Raw genomic sequence first — 18,800 nt, 5'->3', positions numbered from 1 at the left:
ATTCCATTTTTGGTGCAAAAGTTGATGAATGTGTTTTTAACATATTCTCCACCATTATCAGTTCTTAGCTTAAGAATTTGATGTCCAGATTGTTTTTCAACAAAGGCTTTGAAGGCCAAAAATGTGTTAAATACTTCGCTCTTGAGTTTTAAGAAGTATACCCAAGTGCGTCTGGAGAAATCATCAATGAAAGTTAAGAAATACTTGCAGCCAGAGAATGAAGCAACAGGAAGTGGACCACATAAATCACTGTGCACAAGCTGTAAAGGGGCTGAGTCGTGCCAAGAGGCACGTTTTTCAAAACTATCCCGATGATGTTTTCCGAGTACACATCCGGAACAAACACCATCTCTGCAAGATACCATAGGAAGACCTATCACCATATTTTCTTTACATAGATGTTGAAGGGAGCGATAGTTTAAGTGACCAAATCGCTCATGCCAAAGTTTGCTCACTATAGTTTAAGTGACCAAATCGCTCATGCCAAAGTTTTCTCACTTCATCATTATGAGCAACAAATACTGAGGGAAGATTTGATGACCCAAAGTTGTGAAACTTATACAACCTTGTGGAATCATCAACAAGACCAGTAGCTAGAATCTATTTAGGATCTTTTAGATCCTTGATTACAACATCATGAGGTGAAAATTCAACAATTTTACCTTCACCTGAATGAGTTATCTGATATACAGATAGAAGGTTGCAGGATAAGGTTGGAACACATAATACATCATTAAACTGACCATTGTCTAGATGAACAGTTCCAGTCCCTACAACATTAAGAGATCTATCATCACCAACATATATATTTTTGGTGTTACAATCATTTAAAGAAGAAAACATGGCTTGGTTTTTGGCCATGTGATAAGAGGCTCCAGAATCAATGAGCCACTCATGAGAATGAGAAGAAGAAGATACATTTAATGCATAACCAGACTGAGATGATTGACAACGACATGCAAAAAGTGCCATTCCTGAAGATGAAGTTGAAGAATGCTCCACATGGATGTTATGTTTCTTCATTGCGGCTTCCAAGGCTTCCATCTTCTTAAAGCATTTAGATTTTAAGTGGCCATCTCGATTACAAAAGTTACAATGTCGATCAGTCTTCTTCCATTTGTTTTTATTGGTCCTATCATTTTGCTGAAATGATCTTTCATTTTGAGGCTGAGTTTGCTTAGGACCCTTGTTTGGTTTAGGACCATTCTTTTTAGGAAATGACTTCTTAGGATTCTTTGAATTTGGTTGCTGCTGGGCGGCTAACGCTTTCTTGGAAGAGTTTCCAAGATTAAGAAGACCAAGGTGTAAGAGTTTTTCTTGTTCTCTTATTAAAGAATCACAAAAAGAGTCAAAGGAAGGGGCCTTGTAGTCTTTTCCCTGACAAATGAAAGCTTCCCTTGTAGAACGGAAGGTGGAAACAAATACAGAGTAGGCTGGTCCCAACTTAGTAAGGATGGAATAAATAAGGTTACTATCTTCTTTCTTAACCTTAACACCTTCCAAGAGATATCTAAGGGTCTTGAATTTGGACAAGAAATCTTCAATGCAAGAAAAATTATTAGATTCCATATTGCAGAACTTGAGACTCCTCATGAAGCATTGGAACAACTCACTAAAGTTTTTGGGATTAAAAATGAAATTAGAGCCCATCAACTTAACATGGTAAGTTCCTCAGAAAGGACACCGCTCACAACCAGATCACAGATCAATACACCAGTATTTTTGACGTGGTTAAAACCCTCAAAGAGGGAAACAGTCTATGGCCTGTGCCAACGTGGCTACTACAGGCAATTTATTAATCAAAGAATGAAAATTTACATAAGCTTCTCGCATGCACGGATTACCCGAACAATGACCCTCCATGCGCTTTAAATAGAACTCATGGACCAATCGGGTGTCAAGCCACGGATCAAGTGTCGGTAATACCGAGGAGAGAATGAACCGTCAGATCACTACATATCGTGACCGTCGGATTGTAAGTTACAAAATGTACAACGGTAAAGAAACACACTTTACCTAACTCTATACCTAACTCTACACTAGACCAAGTTGAACTTAACTATATCTTATGTGTCGGAATATCCTAACAAGTTTTTGTGAAGATGTCTGCAACCTGATCATCTGTTGAACAATATTGCACTTCAAGAACATGGTCATGAATGAGCTTTCTGATGAAGTGCATGTGTAGTTCAATGTGTTTGCTGCGCTGATGCTGGACTGGATCTTTGCATAGCTGAATGGCACTTTGATTATCACACCAAAGTGTGGTTGGATGCTGCTGCTCAAAGCCAAACTCTGATAGGATCTGACGAAGCCACAAGGCTCTCACAGAGGCGAAGTTCACTAAACTTCGATATATGCTTGGAGTTCAGGAAGTTGTCACTAAGGGGGGATAGGCTCTAGTGCCTCCTTCCTTCTCCTATTGTGTCATATTTGTAAATCCTTCAATCCTATCCCAAGTTGTTCTTAAGGGGGGATGTTAGATATTCCGACACATAGGATATAGTTAAGTTCAACTTGGTCTAGTGTAGAGTTAGGTATAGAGTTAGGTAAAGTGTGTTTCTTTACCGTTGTACATTTTGTAACTTACAATCCGACGGTCACGATATGTAGTGATCCGACGGTTCACTCTCTCCTCGGTATTACCGACACTTGATCCATGGCTTGACACCCGATTGGTCCATGAGTTCTATTTAAAGCGCATGGAGGGTCATTGTTCGGGTAATCCGTGCATGAGAGAAGCTTATGTAAATTTTCATTCTTTGATTAATAAATTGCCTGTAGTAGCCACGTTGGCGCAGGCCGTGGACTGTTTCCCTCTTTGAGGGTTTTAACCACGTCAAAAATACCGGTGTATTGATCTGGGATCTGGTTGTGAGCGGTGTCCTTTTGGTGTTCTTTCTGAGGAACTTACCCTGTAAATTCCTACAAAAACTGCATCTACAAGTAGCCTGCGCACTGCCTCTTAAGTGGCTTCTCCAAGACAGCAGAGATATACATTTCTTTGAGCTCGGGCCCTCTATCCAACTTAGGGGAAACAGACCATTTCAGCTTCTTATACCCTAGCTGCTCAATCATGGGCACATAGATCTTCAGCTGATCCTTTGTGCAGAAAAAATGATCTAGCCAGAACAGGCCTCCAGGCGTCAGAATCCTGTAGATATCATAGAGTACAAATTCCAGCAGCTGTGAGGGAATCCAATTGCTCAAGACATGCATAGAATGAACAATTTCCAAAGTATTTTCAAAGAATGGCAGCCTCTGTGTTATATTGATATACATGGGAATAACCCCTCTGGAGGCAATGAAACTGTTGAAGGGCCCGTTCAAGTTCATGGAAGTCGTACCTGTATGATACAGACGAAAAGATACTGGTATAGAAATATCAAAAGCACCTGCACTTCAACTCCGCCTCAAGTAGGACACAAAAAAAAGCAAAACCTGATGCTTACTTCAATCTCTAGGGTACCAGGTTCATTGTCGGGACAACTGGTCTTCAAAGAGGTTATATTTGACCAATGAATCTCCATCTTGCTCTTCATACCACCCTCCAAGACTTCCCAAACAAGTCTACGCTTTGCATCATAGCATTTTACCACCAAGTCTCCTTCATATCTTGAAATACGCTGGCATCATCAGCATCTTTATGTCAATGCAATCTTGCTAAATGTGCATTACTTACTACCATATCATGAGTTTCCATCAGTGGCTATCAAAAGGCTTGTTCAGGTGAACAAAAAATATTTAATATGTTCTGACAAGATTGAAGAATTTAATATGCAAACTTAGCTGTATGAATTTCTTATGCATATTACCTCCCAAGAACCAATTCTCAAAACCAAGGCTGGGAAGTTTGAGGCCTTGTACTTGTCAGCAATAGCCGGTCCTGGTGCACACTTTGATTCATTCTTTCTCCCCACCTCCAGGCTAGAATTATTTATAGCTAAGGGAGCTGCTGAGTCCCCTTCAGAAAGATTCATTTGAATAAGTTCTATGAATGAAGGTGTTTTCTTCAGTGTTAAACCCAATGGACTAGCCTCCTCGAATGGATGCAACAAAAATCCTGGAGAGAATGTCGTGCTTGTTACAGGGCCCCCCTGCTAATCCACCAAAACATGAAATAGAAGCATCATTGCCAAAGAGAATAGAAGGTAGATACAAAAACAAACTAAGGAAATCCACACCATGCAATGCCTCAGCGAAGTTTTGTAGAAGCACACAACTTTCTTAAATTCCTCAACAATGTCAAAAAGGCATATTTTCAATTCTTGATACCCTACAAAAACAATCAAGATTCTCAAGACATTCAAAATTTATTAATGACCAACCAGGTAAAAACAAAAATCTATTTGAGGTTGTAAACAAATTCAGAGTGCCACTAATACGGCAAACATCGTATTATTGACGATTTAAACAAATTTTGGGCAAAAAACTATTTTGAGCAAATGATGTTTTATTTAATTTTGCCCAACAGAATTTCAGGGCTCAAACATAGCTTCATACTTGTAAGTCACCAACATTCTTGAAGTACTCTGGGAGGTTTCAACCAATTGCTTATCCATTTACACTTTCATTCATAACAGTCTTGGTGACCCAGGGTACTCTTCAAATCACTTTTCTCAAAACATTTCAACATAGCCGTTGGAAAAAGGGAGGTGAATTGAATAGTTAAAAACTTAAAGACTCTTTTACTCCACCTCTACAGGTCCTAAGGAGAGATGTTTATTTGGTTTTGCACTAGCAAAGCTCAAGGCTCAATCTTAACTTTATGCTTATGTTTCACTCACGTTATAGATGAGGCTTAGCAATTCTGCATAAATTTTCAAACATCATAGCCGTTGGAAAAAGGGAGGTAAATTGAATGGTTAAAAACTTAAAAATCTTTAACTCCATCTCTGCATGTCCTAAGGAGAGATGTTTATTTGGTTTTGCTTTCTAGATGTGGCTTAGCAGCTCTGCACCAGTTTCTTAGAAATTTTCAAACATTTCATTTCACTCGTTGCAATCATGGTGAACCAGGTCCCTCTCCAAATCACTCTCCCCAACTCCATCTGTATTCTAACAGGATGATGATATGGATACCTTTAGGCTCCTTTCGGCCTAGAGACCAACCCTGATCCATTTATTTCAAAAATAAAGACTCACCCAAAGCAAACTACACTCCATAAAAATGAAAAGAACAATGAATATGTCCTGTAACAACCATAGGATTAAAGTCTATTTGTTGGTTTTATAACTCATACTACAACATATAATCAAACTCAACATAATCAATGATGGGTATGTTCATGCAGGCCAGATTCGTAATAAAAAAAAAGCTAAAACTCAAATAAAGGACTTGAAAAATAAAAATATAAACAATGAGCATTATTCACTGGGAAAATTACCAGATGATACTTGGTGCGCTTGTGTCTCAGATGGCGTTCTTCACCAGCAGTTTCATCCGCATCTATTTTTGTAGTGCCATCGTGATATTTAGTCATAAGATCGCTAGCCATGATTGCTAAAAACTCTCTCCTAAAACCCGGCTCCATTTCCACCACGATTAAATCCAGGCCCAAAAACAAGGTTCAGTTCTTATTATTGTTATCATAAAAGCTGCCCTAAATTGCTCCCTGCACCATGATGCCGCTTCACCCGAACTAAAATATATATATATATAATCAAGATGAATATAAATAAAAGACAAGCTCCCAAGCTCGATTTTCCCTATTTTGCCATTATGTTAATTAGCACATTCAATCAAAATCATCAAATTGGCAGCAACCTGCAAATCCACTTATTCTTCTCTCAATAACCTCCTTTCTGCAGATTTCAAAGCTCGATTATAACTGAAACCCAAAGCTCGATTATGACTGAAACCCAAAGCTCGATTATGGCTGAGACCCAATTCACCTAGTACAAAGCAGATAAGAGAAATTTGATCGAAGCCTCGAAAAAATGGAGGAGGGAATGCCAATGGCTGAGTGGGTTTCTAATCAATTTGTCTGCGTTCGAATCAGAGGAAATTTTTTGACAACAAAATGGAAAGGCCCACCAATAGTTCCTGAATGGGTGATCGAAACATGCAATCTCGATGATGCCCAGTGGCAATCTCGATGATACCCAGTGGCAAATCTGCTCAACCCACCTGTACATACTTTCGATTTTTCCCTTCTTCGCCCCCTTATATTTTCATGTTTGCTTACCCGACGGCCTCGTCATATCATGGGACCGCCTGGCAGCATGCTGTGAGGGAATCCAATTGCTCAAGACATGCATAGAATGAACAATGTCCAAAGTATTTTCAAAGAATGGCAGCCTCTGTGTTATAGTGATATACATGGGAATAACCCCTCTGGAGGCAATGAAACTGTTGAAGGGCCCGTTCAAGTTCATGGAAGTCGTAATAATTGTTACATTCCGCTCCCTCATTCTCACGGCGAAAGTTCATGTTCCTCCTCCGATGTCCAACCCAATTTGAATTGTCTTCTTCTTCAAATTCAAGACCTCGTCGACAGAGTAATCCATGGAGCCACCGCCATTAGGGTGGGACAGACTACAGGAAGAACGCAATCCTAGTGGACTGCTTAATATCCAATATGCATCATCACCCAGCCTCGCCCCTTTGAGACTCTTGCCTTCAGATAGAACACACTACAACAAGAATGTAACCCTGGGGGACTGCCTAGGATTCAGTATCCACCATCAACCAGCCTCATACCTTCGAGATTTAGTAGACACGCCTGAACTTCTCAAAATACATTATACCCCATCTCCCAGCCTCGTGCCTTTGAGATTTCCTGCCATTTGGGTAGGGTCCATTACAGTAAGAATGTAATATGGGTGGACTGCATGGTATCCAATATGCATCGTTACCCCAATCTCATCCCCTTTGAGATTCCTTCCATGAGGATAGGGCATACTGCAGTAAGAATGGAATCCTCGTGGACAGTTTATTTTTAGAAAGTAGACACACCCACTACTCAAAATGAATATGCACCATTTCCCATCCTCATTCCTTTGAGACTTCTTGCTGTTAGGGATCAGGACAGGGCACACTACATTATGAACTGAATACTGATGGAATGCTTAGTGTCTGACATGCACCATCGCACAGTCTCATCCCTTTGAAACTCCTACCATTAGTTTAGGGCAGACTACAACAAGAAAGGAATTCAAGAGGACTGCCTAGTATCTAATATGCACCATCACACATCCTCTGCCCTTTGAGACTCCTGCCATTTGGGTAGGTCACAGTGGACACAACAGTGAAAAATGAAATCCTGGTGGACTGCTTAATATTAGAAAGCGGACACACCTGCACTTCTCAAAATCCAACATGCATGATCGCTGGCCTCATCCCTTTGAGGGTTACTGCCATTAGGGTAGGGCACACTACAGTAAGAATGGTCGGATGACTAATGCCGTTATGATCTTAATTAAACAAATAACTTGCTGAATTTAATTAACCAGAAATTAAATTTCAGGCCATATCATCAATCACACAATAGCTGGAAATTAAATAGTGGAAGCATAAAACAGTTTCACACATACAGAGGTAATTTCTCCTTCAAAATCAGATTTTCTTTCTTTCAAAAACACTTACGAAGAAACCTTCACAGTGTGCTAAAATCTAGCAGCTCTATGGTCAACAAATCACCCTAAACTGAGCAGCACAGTTGGCGCGAGAAGATACGGCATGTTGTATGTCTAGACTCTGTTGCTTTATGGATTGCACAGCCCTATCTGCATGAACATATGGAACTATTTTGTAAACTACATGGAACTGCCTAGATCCGTTTGAATGTACATATCTGCTCTGCATGGTCTCGTCGACAGAGTAATCCATGGAGCCACCGCCATTTACCTACCTGGTTTTCTCCCGGCCTTGAAGATTGAAGCAGTCTTTGCAGTCATCGAAGCCCTTCTGGTATTTTCTCTGAATGAGGCACAAGTAATTCTTGCAAGAATATGCAGTCCAGATGACACTGGAATCAGGGGTTTTTCCCATGCTCGGCGCACAGATGTCAACTGGAAAGTGGAATGTTTTTAAAGGTTTTTTAATGTTTTAAAACATTTTTTATTAAATCAGATGGCTGATTTTTGTTCAATCGTCTAACAAAAGATCTAACGGCTACGATTAGGACAGAAAGGCATTTGGGAGAGTTCATTTCAGAGGGAAACGCCTTACGACATAAAAATTTAATTTTAAATTATTCTTTATTTTGAAAATAACTCTTCATTGTCATCACGTCATCACGTCATATGCTTAAACTAAACCTTCTTTGCATTTCATATTCTTACTTTTATATGAGTTAAGTAAACAACTCTTAGACCAAACCTTCTTTGTATTTCATACCAAACCTTCTTTGCATTTCATATTTAGGCCGATAGGCCTTCCTTTGAAACAGACTTTCGTCGTCCTTTTGTCCCTGTGATTGACACGTGTCTTCCATATTCAGCGAGCATCTGTAGAGAGAGAGCTTCCATTTGACATATGTGCGCACCGCCGGACTTCGAGAAGAGTCAGTTTGAATTAGGTATAGAATTTATTGCTGGATAATGCGTTGTGCTCCAGCTGTGATGCAAAACGTTTCATTTCCGAGAACCGCGAAATCAGATGGATGGTTTTGAAGGCAGGGAAAGAATGGCTGCTAAATCCGAAGAATTTGACGCTGTTGATATGGGGGATTGCCGTGGCAGTTTCAGGAGCTATTCTATTTTTTCTTATGGTTGGCCTTCTGAATAGGGCCCTACCTACAAAGAAACAGAGGGATGTCTGGTACGAGGTCAACAATCAAATTATAAATGCTCTCTTTACCCTGTTGTGCCTTTACGAACACCCAAAGCTTTTTTATCATCTTTCACTTCTCATTAGATGGAAACCAGAGGACATTGTCAAGCTTAGAAAGGTCTACTGCAAAAATGAAAGTTACAAACTTCATGAAAGCGCGCACATTATGGTAGTAGTGCTACTTCTGCAACTGACAATTTTTGGACAGTATGCGGTCTCTTGTCTCAATTGGGTTTATAAGAGATTAGAGCGTCCGGCTATTGCTGTGGATTTGAGCGAAGGCGTTTCAATAGTTGCTGCTGTTGCAGCTGCTCTATATCTAATCCTCAGTCCTCTCAGAAAGGATTACGAAGCTGAAACTGATTTGGAGGCTCAAGCAGATCTGACTCAGATAGGTGATAACCCTGTAAATGGTGAATCTACATGTATGCTACTTGAAAAGAAATTCTCTTTTCTTCTAAGAGATAGTAAAAGAATGGAACCTAAACCGGAATGGCAGGGAGGTCTATTTGACTGCAGCAGTGATCATCCTGTTGTAGTTTTTTCAACATCTTGTGGGTTCTCTGTTTTTGGGTGGAACATGGAAAGACTAGGATTCAGGAACATGTATATACACAGTGACCTTCATTTTGTTTTGCATGGCCCCTTTTTGCATCTTCACCCTTTCTGCCATGAATATTCATAATGAGGATATTCAGTAAGCTCTTGCTATCACTGGGCTAATTCTTTGCGCTTTTGGGCTTCTTTATGGTGGGTATTGGAGGATCCAAATGCGGAAGAGGTTTGGCCTACCTGGGAATCGCTGGTGTTGTGGTCAGCCTAATGTGACAGATTTAGTGCAGTGTCTGTTCTCTGTGTCAGGAGGTTCGCACCGGAAATTTCTATGAGGTCTATGAAGAGCTTTGTCCTAGACAATATTTTGGCCAAGATTCACCAAACCAGAGAGATGCTTCAGCCAGATCAGTTCTGAGGCCGCGACTTTGTATCCAGAAAATCCACTATATATTCAACTTTTAGCTTGCAGAGTTACTATGATTCAAAAGAATTGCTTTATGTAGAGTATTCCAAGCCAGAAGAAACCCAGGGTGCTTTGTCATTGAACAATATGGACGTTGGTGGGCAACGTTTAAATGTTGAGATGACAAAAGTTACAGTGTGCAGGTTTGCTGAGTGTTTGATCTTCACTTTTTGTGTTTATTGTATCCTTTATTATACCCATTCATCTCAAAACCAGTGGTTGTTGGCTTGGTATCACTTATAACTATATACTCCAAACTGCCTTGTACATTTCCAGTACATACCCTATTCAAAAGAGCTTGATGAGGCTGCCATGATGTCTGAGTGACAAGCTCTATTTGCATGCCTTTTACTCTCCAAAAAAATGCCTGTCATATGGTGATTAACTGAAAGGATTCAGTTCAACTTCTTTGTTAGGTGTTTGCATGCAAAGTAAGTTGAAGTCTTCATCAACAGATCTAACTCAAGCAGATGCTCAAATGAACTCCAGCCTTTATGCCTTCTATATATTTAAAAATTATAAAACTTTATTGTGTTCAGTAGCACAGATCAAGCTTACCTTCTATGGTTGGTGTTTGCAACTTTGCATGCATTCATGTTCAATGTGACGTCTTAATAGAAAAAATTCTCTTGTGCAGTTGTCCGGTTCAACTCCTTCTGCTTGCATGCATGTGTGTATTGTGACCTTAAACATGCTTAAGCTAAGACAGTGAGAAAATACACTCCAGTGGTTAGATTGGGACTATATTTTTCTTTTCTTGCACATGCTTAAGCTACATATTTTCCTTTTCTTGCACAAGAGCATAGTATTTGCTTGCTTTATGCCTTATCTTCTTAAGTTTTTTATGAACTTTGAAAATGCAAATTGCAATCGAATCATTGATAGCGGTTCTTTTGAACAGGTTGTCTGTCTAAGGCTCCACAATAACTTTTCTCCTAGTACAATACATTTATAGTGGATGTTGAAGACAACCAATTGCTATATCTACATACTATAAATAATACTTTTACATGGTAACTTCATTTTGTATGCCTTTTCTTTCTTTTTTGAGCCTTCGTTGCTTGACTTTTCTTGTTTTGAAATTCGAGCTTTTTTGTTGGAAGAACAACGATTATAAATAGGTGCACTGATGACTATAAATATACAATGAAACCAGCTATTCATATGATCAAAGCATTTTGAAATGGTCTATTTGTCATTCCCAATATAGCAACTAACAAGAAAAACGTGCTGCCTGGTTAACGTGTTAGGATAAATGATCAATGGTTAATTGAAGCATGTCTGGGTAAGTCAAGACATTTGCTTATTAATACTTAATGCTGATTTTGGTATTCAAGATCGTTTATTGATCACAGTCACATTTTGAGACGCTGAAATCTCTTAAAGCACAAATACATCTTTTAGCATTTTCGTTGGCAGCTGAACGAACTGCTTGTAGGCTGCAATGTCAGTCATATATTCTACCCTCCCAAGAGTTCATCTATCTTGACCATCTTTACCAGTGAAGAGCCACTGTAAGCTGCAAGCTTCTGGTTTTGGCCGAGTTGGTTTAAGTAGGCAAACTACAAAGTTTCCACACAATTGAGTACATTTGTTGCTGCATATTTAGTATTTAGATTTCATGTCCCCCCTTGGAGCAGGTGGCTACCCACGAACTCACTTCTTTCCAAAACAAAACAGTTGTATCGCTATGTAAGTGCAAAAGCTTTTTCTGATTGGTGCTATCCCAGAAGAAGAAATTTAGAAATGTTGATGCATATGCTTTAGTCAGATAACCCAGTGTGCTTGCTTGCATACTCATAAATATTTTGTTTATGGTGACAATTTAGAAATGTTGATGCATATGCTTTAGTCAGATAAACCAGTGTGCTTGCTTGCATACTCATAAATATTTTGTTTAAGGTGAAGTCACCATAAGCAAGTTGATGCATCAACTTGTGGCATCTTATTAGCTAATGAACTATTTATGTCAAGGCTATAAGGGTGCTAGAAAATCATCCTTATTTGTCTCTGTATGAGTGTCTCTGCCATCCTTTTTTTGATTGAACCTTGTGCAAGGTATGAACTGATGTTAGTGACTAAACTAGTTTGTGGTTGCAAAAATTCTACATTAGTCTTTAGAAAAATATAAGTATTAGGCTATTTTTGGGATTTAAGTCTCAACAGTCTTGCCTATTTAAGGGTGCTCCTGACTAAGCAGTAAACCCCTTTTTGTTAAATAGAAGGGTCTATGCTGATGCTTCATCTTTGCAAAAACCTTGTTTGTATGGGTATACTAGTCTGGAAATGATTACAATGAGGGGTTACCTTTACTCAACGAAGGTTCAGATGTTTCACTTGTACCTTCCTCCTCAGGAGGCATGCATTTATGGATGGATATACATGAGTACTTTGCCAACTTGAAATGCTGGAGACTAAGCGTAAACAGATTTGAGATTCTTTCTTGCAATTATCCGGCACTAACATTTCTTTACTTCATCATTTTTCTTCTTTAATTTGGTGTTCTTGCAGTAGTTAGTTGCAGTGGCTAATTTGTTCCTCTTATTATTTTTCTTGTATGCCAATTAAACAATTGTTTTATCCTATTGGCCGGAAGTGTATGTGACTCACACCTAGTCATTCAAGTGTTTTTTCCATGCAAACTGAACAGTTGTTCTGTTTATTTGAGAAGGAATAGAATAGCTTTTAAATATCCTGAGCACAAGCATTGAATTGCTTTTGGAAAATATGGTAGTGCCACCGGGAAATATAATTATAATTAGTGTACCAAAGCATTGAAAAGCAATCTCGGATGGAAATATAAAATTTTAATTTGCCAATACATATGGTATATGACATACATATCTACAAATATTATCTTCAGACCAATTTTCCAATTTTTATACCATTTTTCCAATTTAAAAAATCTATCGGTCTCTCTTTGCATTTTTTAGGGCAATTGCTAGTCTTACTTTTATATGTGTTAAGTAAACATGAAATAGTGAATCTTTCGGTGTCATATATTGCAACCAAAAAGTCATTGAAATTATATAAACATTACATCCATAGGCCTGCCTTCAATCGTTGGCGCAGTTGTTCCAGCTCACCCTCACCCCACCTTAGTTTCGGACAGCGACGAGCCGAAAGATACTCTAGCAACATTAAATGTTTTGCGCCGGACAACTCTAGCATCTCATCGCATTGATTAACAGCTAGCCTCCTCAGCTTCTTCAACTGCCCCAACCCTGGAATGCTCCGCAGCTTTTCGCAGTAAGAAACATTTAGGGGAGGGACGCCATTACCTGTGTGCCCTCCCCTCCACCTGGCGGACGGGCACGTTGCAGGCACGTGGCCTCGTACGACACCACGCCAACTCAATCCGCCACCTGTTAAGGAACGTGTCAAGGGTTTAGGGTTTATTTAACGAGCATGGAGGGGCTCATTTCCGCCTTTACCGCGCGATGTATGCTCCGACTGTGGGTTTTCTGTTCGGGTCTGGTGGTTGTTCGAAGCCCTCCGCCGATGATGGCGCGGGAGGGCTCCATTACCTGTGCATGAGGTCCGCCATTGTTGAGCTCATGTCCGCCAATTGCTGTTCAGCCAGGACCGCCGGTGGTTTAGGGTGGTCCGCCATTGTTGAGCTCATGTCCGCCAATTGTTGTTCAGCCAGGACCGCTGGTGGTTTAGGGTGGTCCGCCATTGTTGAGCTCATGTCCGCCAATTGCTGTTCAGCCAGGACCGTCGGTGGTTTAGGGTTTCCTGGGTGGTTGTTTAATTCGTGCTATTTGCTATTTGGGGAGGAGCCAGTACCAATTTACAGGTAACTGCAAATTTCGGTGGTATTTGTGTGGTTTTTTGGGTTTTTTTCTTCTGCATTTGCTCATTTGTTAATTTTTTCCAATTGTTGCAGGTGTGGCAGGTCCGGCGAGCACTGGAGAAGGTCCGCCGAATGTGTGGCGAGCTCTGGACTGATGGCTTCTATTCGGTAGGATTTTTATCCTACCAGCCATTTTCTGAAGTGTTTTTCAACACCTCTCACCGTGTGTTTCTCAACACCTCACCTCGCTTATTGGAAGTTTTGTTGTAGCTTTTCGGTGTTAAGGTCTTGTGCTTTTTTCGATGTTAAGGTCTTGTGCTTTTTTCTGATATAATGGTAGCCCTCTGGTTTTGTTGAATGTATAATTTATTAGCTGCTTTGTTGAAGGGTTTAGGGTTTTGGATTCTAATGGCAGCTTGGTTTTGGTTGCCATCTCCAAAGCTTGCAGCTAGTGTGAGACTCGGAACATACGGAAATGATGTTGTAGCTTTTCGGTGTTAAGGTCTTGTGCTTTTTTCTGATATAATGGTAGCCCTCTGGTTTTGTTGAAGGTATAATTTATTAGCTGCTTTGTTGAAGGGTTTAGGGTTTTGGATTCTCATGTGTATATTTCTTAATAGGAATTGTAAATGCTCTTCCGAGGCCAAGATATGCTATTTTTACTACACCTCTTCGCGTATCCACCAGGAGATTGTGAGGCTTCAGGTCCTTGCCATATTATAGGCTGCCTTTCAATATTGGAGCATGAACAGAGAATGTTTCAACTGCCTTTCGAGCTTCTGTACCATTCCATATAATTTAGGCATACTTCATGAATTGTAAGACTCCTAAGCCGGTGGTGTTCTAAGTTGTTTGCTTGTAGGAAGTTTGTCAGACTGTCTTAAGGTGGCTAAGCTGTTTCTAGGGTTCTACTGCGTCTAGTCTTGTTCTGAGGGTTTGAAGGGAGTTATACAGATAAGATGGTATGCGGATTCCTTCCTAAGCAGGTATTGGAATTGAACCACTAGTTCTTTGATATCATGATTTGAACAAGGTTACTGCTACTAATTTGAATACATCTTATATGTGTTAACACTATCATACCTAAGCTTTGAACAGTGTTAATTGAGTACCCCACTAGTTCTGTCCAATAATGATTGTTGTTGTATTTTATTCTTATCGCTAGTTCTGTCCAATAAAGATTGTTGTGGGTAAAGTTACACTATCATTACATGGATCTTCTTGAAGCGTGGTTGAGCTTACGAGTAGTCTAACTTATGACTACTAGATTGTTTCACTTTCTTATATTCTTTTTTCACAATATTTTGGGACCTTAACGCATGCTCTAGGATGTTTTCTTTTTGTTTTTCCACCTTATGTTTTCTATGAGATGTAAGGTTGTTTGCTTGTAGGAAGTTTGTCAGACTGTCTTAAGGTGGCTAAGCTGTTTCTAGGGTTCTACTGCGTCTAGTCTTGTTCTGAGGGTTTGAAGGGAGTTATACAGATAAGAAGGTATGCGGATTTCTTCCTAAGCAGGTATTGTAAGGATTCAAGGTCTAGTGTTTCATTCCAAAGATCTAGCTTCCTCAGTCCTTCTAAGCTAATGTCTCAGACCATCTTCAGATTGTCTCTGTCCTTCTTCGGAATGTTGGTTTGCTTCTTGAAGGATACTAGAGCCTATGGTGTAAGCAGCTTACGTATTATTCATATATTATGATAGCTTGTTTCTCTGTATTGGTTACTAGTAACCACAATGCATAACCTTATGGACAGTGTTCACATAATCTACATGCCTTAATTACGATAAGCTCTTGTTCCTGTATTAGTATAGCTTGATTACAGTGATATCATAACTCTTACATATTACTGATATAAGCTCAATGTAAGGATATGGAATATGAAGCGTATAGTCTAATCACTTACACGGGATCAATTGATGTACCATATATAATTGACTAAGCTTAAACTCCATATTAGTAGAAGCTGTAATACATTTATACCTATAACTATTTCACGCATATGGCTCTGATTCCCATTGAATTGATTACAATGAGTACTCTTATTCAAGCATTGTGTTAGCTTCTCACTTCCATGGGACTAATCTGATGAATACCGATATAGTGCTTGCAGTAGTTTGGGTTAGGTTCCTAAAGACTATCTCCCATGTTTGCCTATGCCATTCAATTTTGTCTATCACATGCATTTTGTTCGTTTCCTTGGAAAAATACTTAGCTCAATTATTTTAGAACTATATATGACTACATATTTGATTATATTAAAATCAGATTTGTTGGATTTATTTACTTATTTATGGTTGAGAATTTATTTGTAGCTCTGTGTCTTATTATCTCAGTGTTTCAGGTTTTCTTCAACAAATTTAAATAATAATTACTTCAAAAATGAAGAAAATGACTTCAAAGAGTCCAGTAGTTCCAATTGTAACTCTTTATGATCTTTGTGGAGTAAATATGTTGTGTAGGCTTTAAGTTTAGTTCAGTTTTGGTTTTGAGCTATTGTTGTGTATTAACTTCTTTCTGTATTCAATAGAAGATGGATGTGTTTGAGAGTTGGGATATTTTACAGAAGTATGTGCTTGTAGGTAAGCTTACTTAGATCTAGGTTATTCTTTCAAAGTTGAAAAACTGCTTACAGTGGCCTGCTTTCTATGATACTTGTTGACTGCAATGAATAATTAGATCTAAAGCATATTGCTACGGTGACTGCATAAATACCATAAGACAATAATAATAAGCCCAAGACCACTGCACATTGACCATAAGAGACTAATAAAGTCATATGTTTTTCTGTTGGTGACTTTCCAAGTGTTTATCTAAGGTCTGGTATATGTTTTCTGATATCTGAAATATGCTTTTCGAGATCTGGTGTACTTGTTTTAGTAAGAAGAAATCAATTTGCTAAGGTTTAATATCCATAAGAAATCACTTATCAGTGTTGGGAGCATCATTTTGAAGCTAATGGTGAAGTATTAAGTGATTTATTTTGTGAAATATAGTTCATCTTTGCAGTGGAAAAAGATGCCCCAAGACATAATATGAATTGACATAACAATTTCAAAAGGGAAATAAGTATCTAAGTTATCATTGTAGTGTCTTTTGTGGACTGATATCATTTGTGCTTAACTCGCAAATAAAACTACTTTACAACCAACCAAGCTGCTGTTGGCTTTTCAATGTAGTGAATGCATAGCACCATAATGTTGTTAGTGTTTCAAAGCAATAAAACAACCTAAGTTGTAAGCCAGAATGTTTTTGTGACAAGAAAAAGACACAATCCATCCAAAATCCACATCATAATGTGGTTACAAACAAAAACATATGACACCCCTATTCTTTATGGCCCTGAGAATCTTGAGTGCCAAAACTCCCCGAGTTACCTTCTTGAGCCAAGTAGGTTGGCCTACCTGTCAAGGGTTGATTAGGAAATGGTTGATTGCTGCCATATGATTGACTCCAATTTGCAGCTTCCAACCATGGAGGTATTGAGTACCCATACCTCACATTTGCACTACTGGTCCCTGCATTAAGTGGAGGTGTGTAATGAGCATACATAGAATTGGCACCAACTTTGGTAGGAATAAGGCAAGTGGGTAAACCCTCAGTAGTATAGTGAGGCACTTGAATGTTTATGAGATCTTGGAATAATGGTGTATTATCTGCAATGGAGTCCAATGAGTTTGAAATAATTCTGGTTTCATTAGCTATTCTTGTATCATTGTCAACCATATTGATCATCCCTTGTTCCTTTTCAAGCATTTGTTGTGCCTTTCGTTTTTCCTTTTCCTGTCTTGCCATTTGCTTTTGTTGGTCCTTAATTTGCCTTGCTTTATCTCTTTCAATCTTTTCATCTGCTCGATGTTGTGCGGCAACAATCCTTGCTGCCTTCTTCTCCTTGACTAGATCCTTCTTTTTCTGTTTTAATTCTTGCATTTCAAATTTCTTTTTTTCAGACTCAACTAACAGGGTTATATAGTCCTCTGAGGTGAGTAACTGTGAGCTTCGACCCAGACGAAGACTACCTGGTGCACCTTGCTTTTTTTTCATTGATACTCTCTGTACTTGTAGCTTTAGGAATTGTCCAAGTGTCTTCTCCACCCCTCCCACCTGCATGTCATTGCTTGGTACTTCCCTTCCAGTTTCTGTTGGAACTGATTGAACTATATCATTATCTTCATTTGATGCCTCATTATGTCCTTCATCTTCTTCCATTGATATATTGTCCACAAAAAAATGAACAATTTCACTGTTCAATTCTGCTGGTTGTGAGGGCATGTTCATGCTTTCTTCATTGGTTGCTGAGACACTATGTGCATTCATATTGATCATTGCTTCTGCTAGCCATGAAGGTGGGGTTACTTGGCTTGGCAATGTCAATTGGTCATTGTCAACTGCATGTTCAGCAATAACATTAACAATATCAACAACAGGAATTTCATGTTCTTGAGTTGGTGGAACAATCTCCATGTTACTGCGAATTTGTTCATTGTTATATTGTGTTTCACATACAGTTTCATCATCTTCAGCATATAAGTGTCCTTGAGACAAGGAAATCATATTACCAGCTGCAACAACATCATCTTGGTCATCTACTTCTTGCACTTCAACACCTGTTTGGGCATTCCCTTCTTCCTGACCATCCACATGAAACGCTTGGCTACAACCAGTATCATGCATGAGAGCATCATAGTTCAGTGGCCATATTCCCGTCCTCCTAAAGCCAGCCTTGATATTTGATGGTGTCAAAGCCCTTTTAAAAGCTTTACTTGCAAGCTCTGCTAGCTCAAACCTTTTCACCTCAACCCCTGGGTTCTTTGCCATCCATGCAGCACGCTCCGACCTGAAATAGTTCTTGAAAGGGCCAAACACACTAACATCAAGGGGTTGCAGTCTATGAGTGGTATGAGCTGTCAATGTCAATAGGTCGATGCCTAAATTGTTTGCTTCCTCAATTGTTTGTACAGCCATGTGGCTCCCATGGCCATCTAATATCAAAAGGTGTCTGTTATTAGGCGAGACGCCACCTGGTACCGATGCAGCAAAGTGAAAAAGCCAACTTAGAAACAGTTCTTTAGTCATCCATGCATGGGGATGTGCAGCCATGCATGCACCTGGTTCGCAGTTCTGTATATAGTTTTTCAGTTGATTTTTACCTTTGAATAGATAAAATCCTGAGATTGAAGTACCAATTGCATTAACACAACATAAAATAGTTAT

General features: G+C 39.2%; 1 protein-coding gene and 1 pseudogene across 1 annotated transcript; one reads left to right on the top strand and one right to left on the bottom strand.

Annotated features, from left to right (window-relative positions):
- Positions 1-2,940: 2,940 nt before the first annotated feature.
- LOC149235894 (putative methyltransferase At1g29790 pseudogene) lies at positions 2,941-7,993 on the bottom strand (annotated as a pseudogene).
- A 613-nt stretch (positions 7,994-8,606) lies between these two features.
- LOC149235893 (uncharacterized) lies at positions 8,607-9,746 on the top strand. Its single transcript, XM_089368701.1, has 2 exons — positions 8,607-9,382; positions 9,638-9,746. The coding sequence occupies exons 1-2, from the start codon at positions 8,607-8,609 to the stop codon at positions 9,744-9,746; spliced, it is 885 nt and encodes a 294-aa protein (XP_089224827.1).
- Positions 9,747-18,800: the final 9,054 nt, after the last annotated feature.

This window comes from Pinus tabuliformis, chromosome 8 (assembly GCF_031772625.1).
Source record: "Pinus tabuliformis cultivar Carrire ecotype Pingquan chromosome 8, CPIR1, whole genome shotgun sequence".
Lineage (NCBI taxonomy): Eukaryota > Viridiplantae > Streptophyta > Pinopsida > Pinales > Pinaceae > Pinus > Pinus tabuliformis.
Note: the sequence above shows the minus strand (reverse complement) of the source record. Positions and strands in the feature narration are given on the sequence as shown.

Excerpts from the sequence above, each read along its gene's own strand:
- LOC149235893 (XM_089368701.1), top strand. The coding sequence starts at position 8,607 with ATGGTTTTGAAGGCAGGGAAAGAATGGCTGCTAAATCCGAAGAATTTG. Across the intron at positions 9,383-9,637 it reads AGACTAGGATTCAGGAACAT|GAGGTTCGCACCGGAAATTT; the intron begins GTATATACACAG and ends TCTCTGTGTCAG.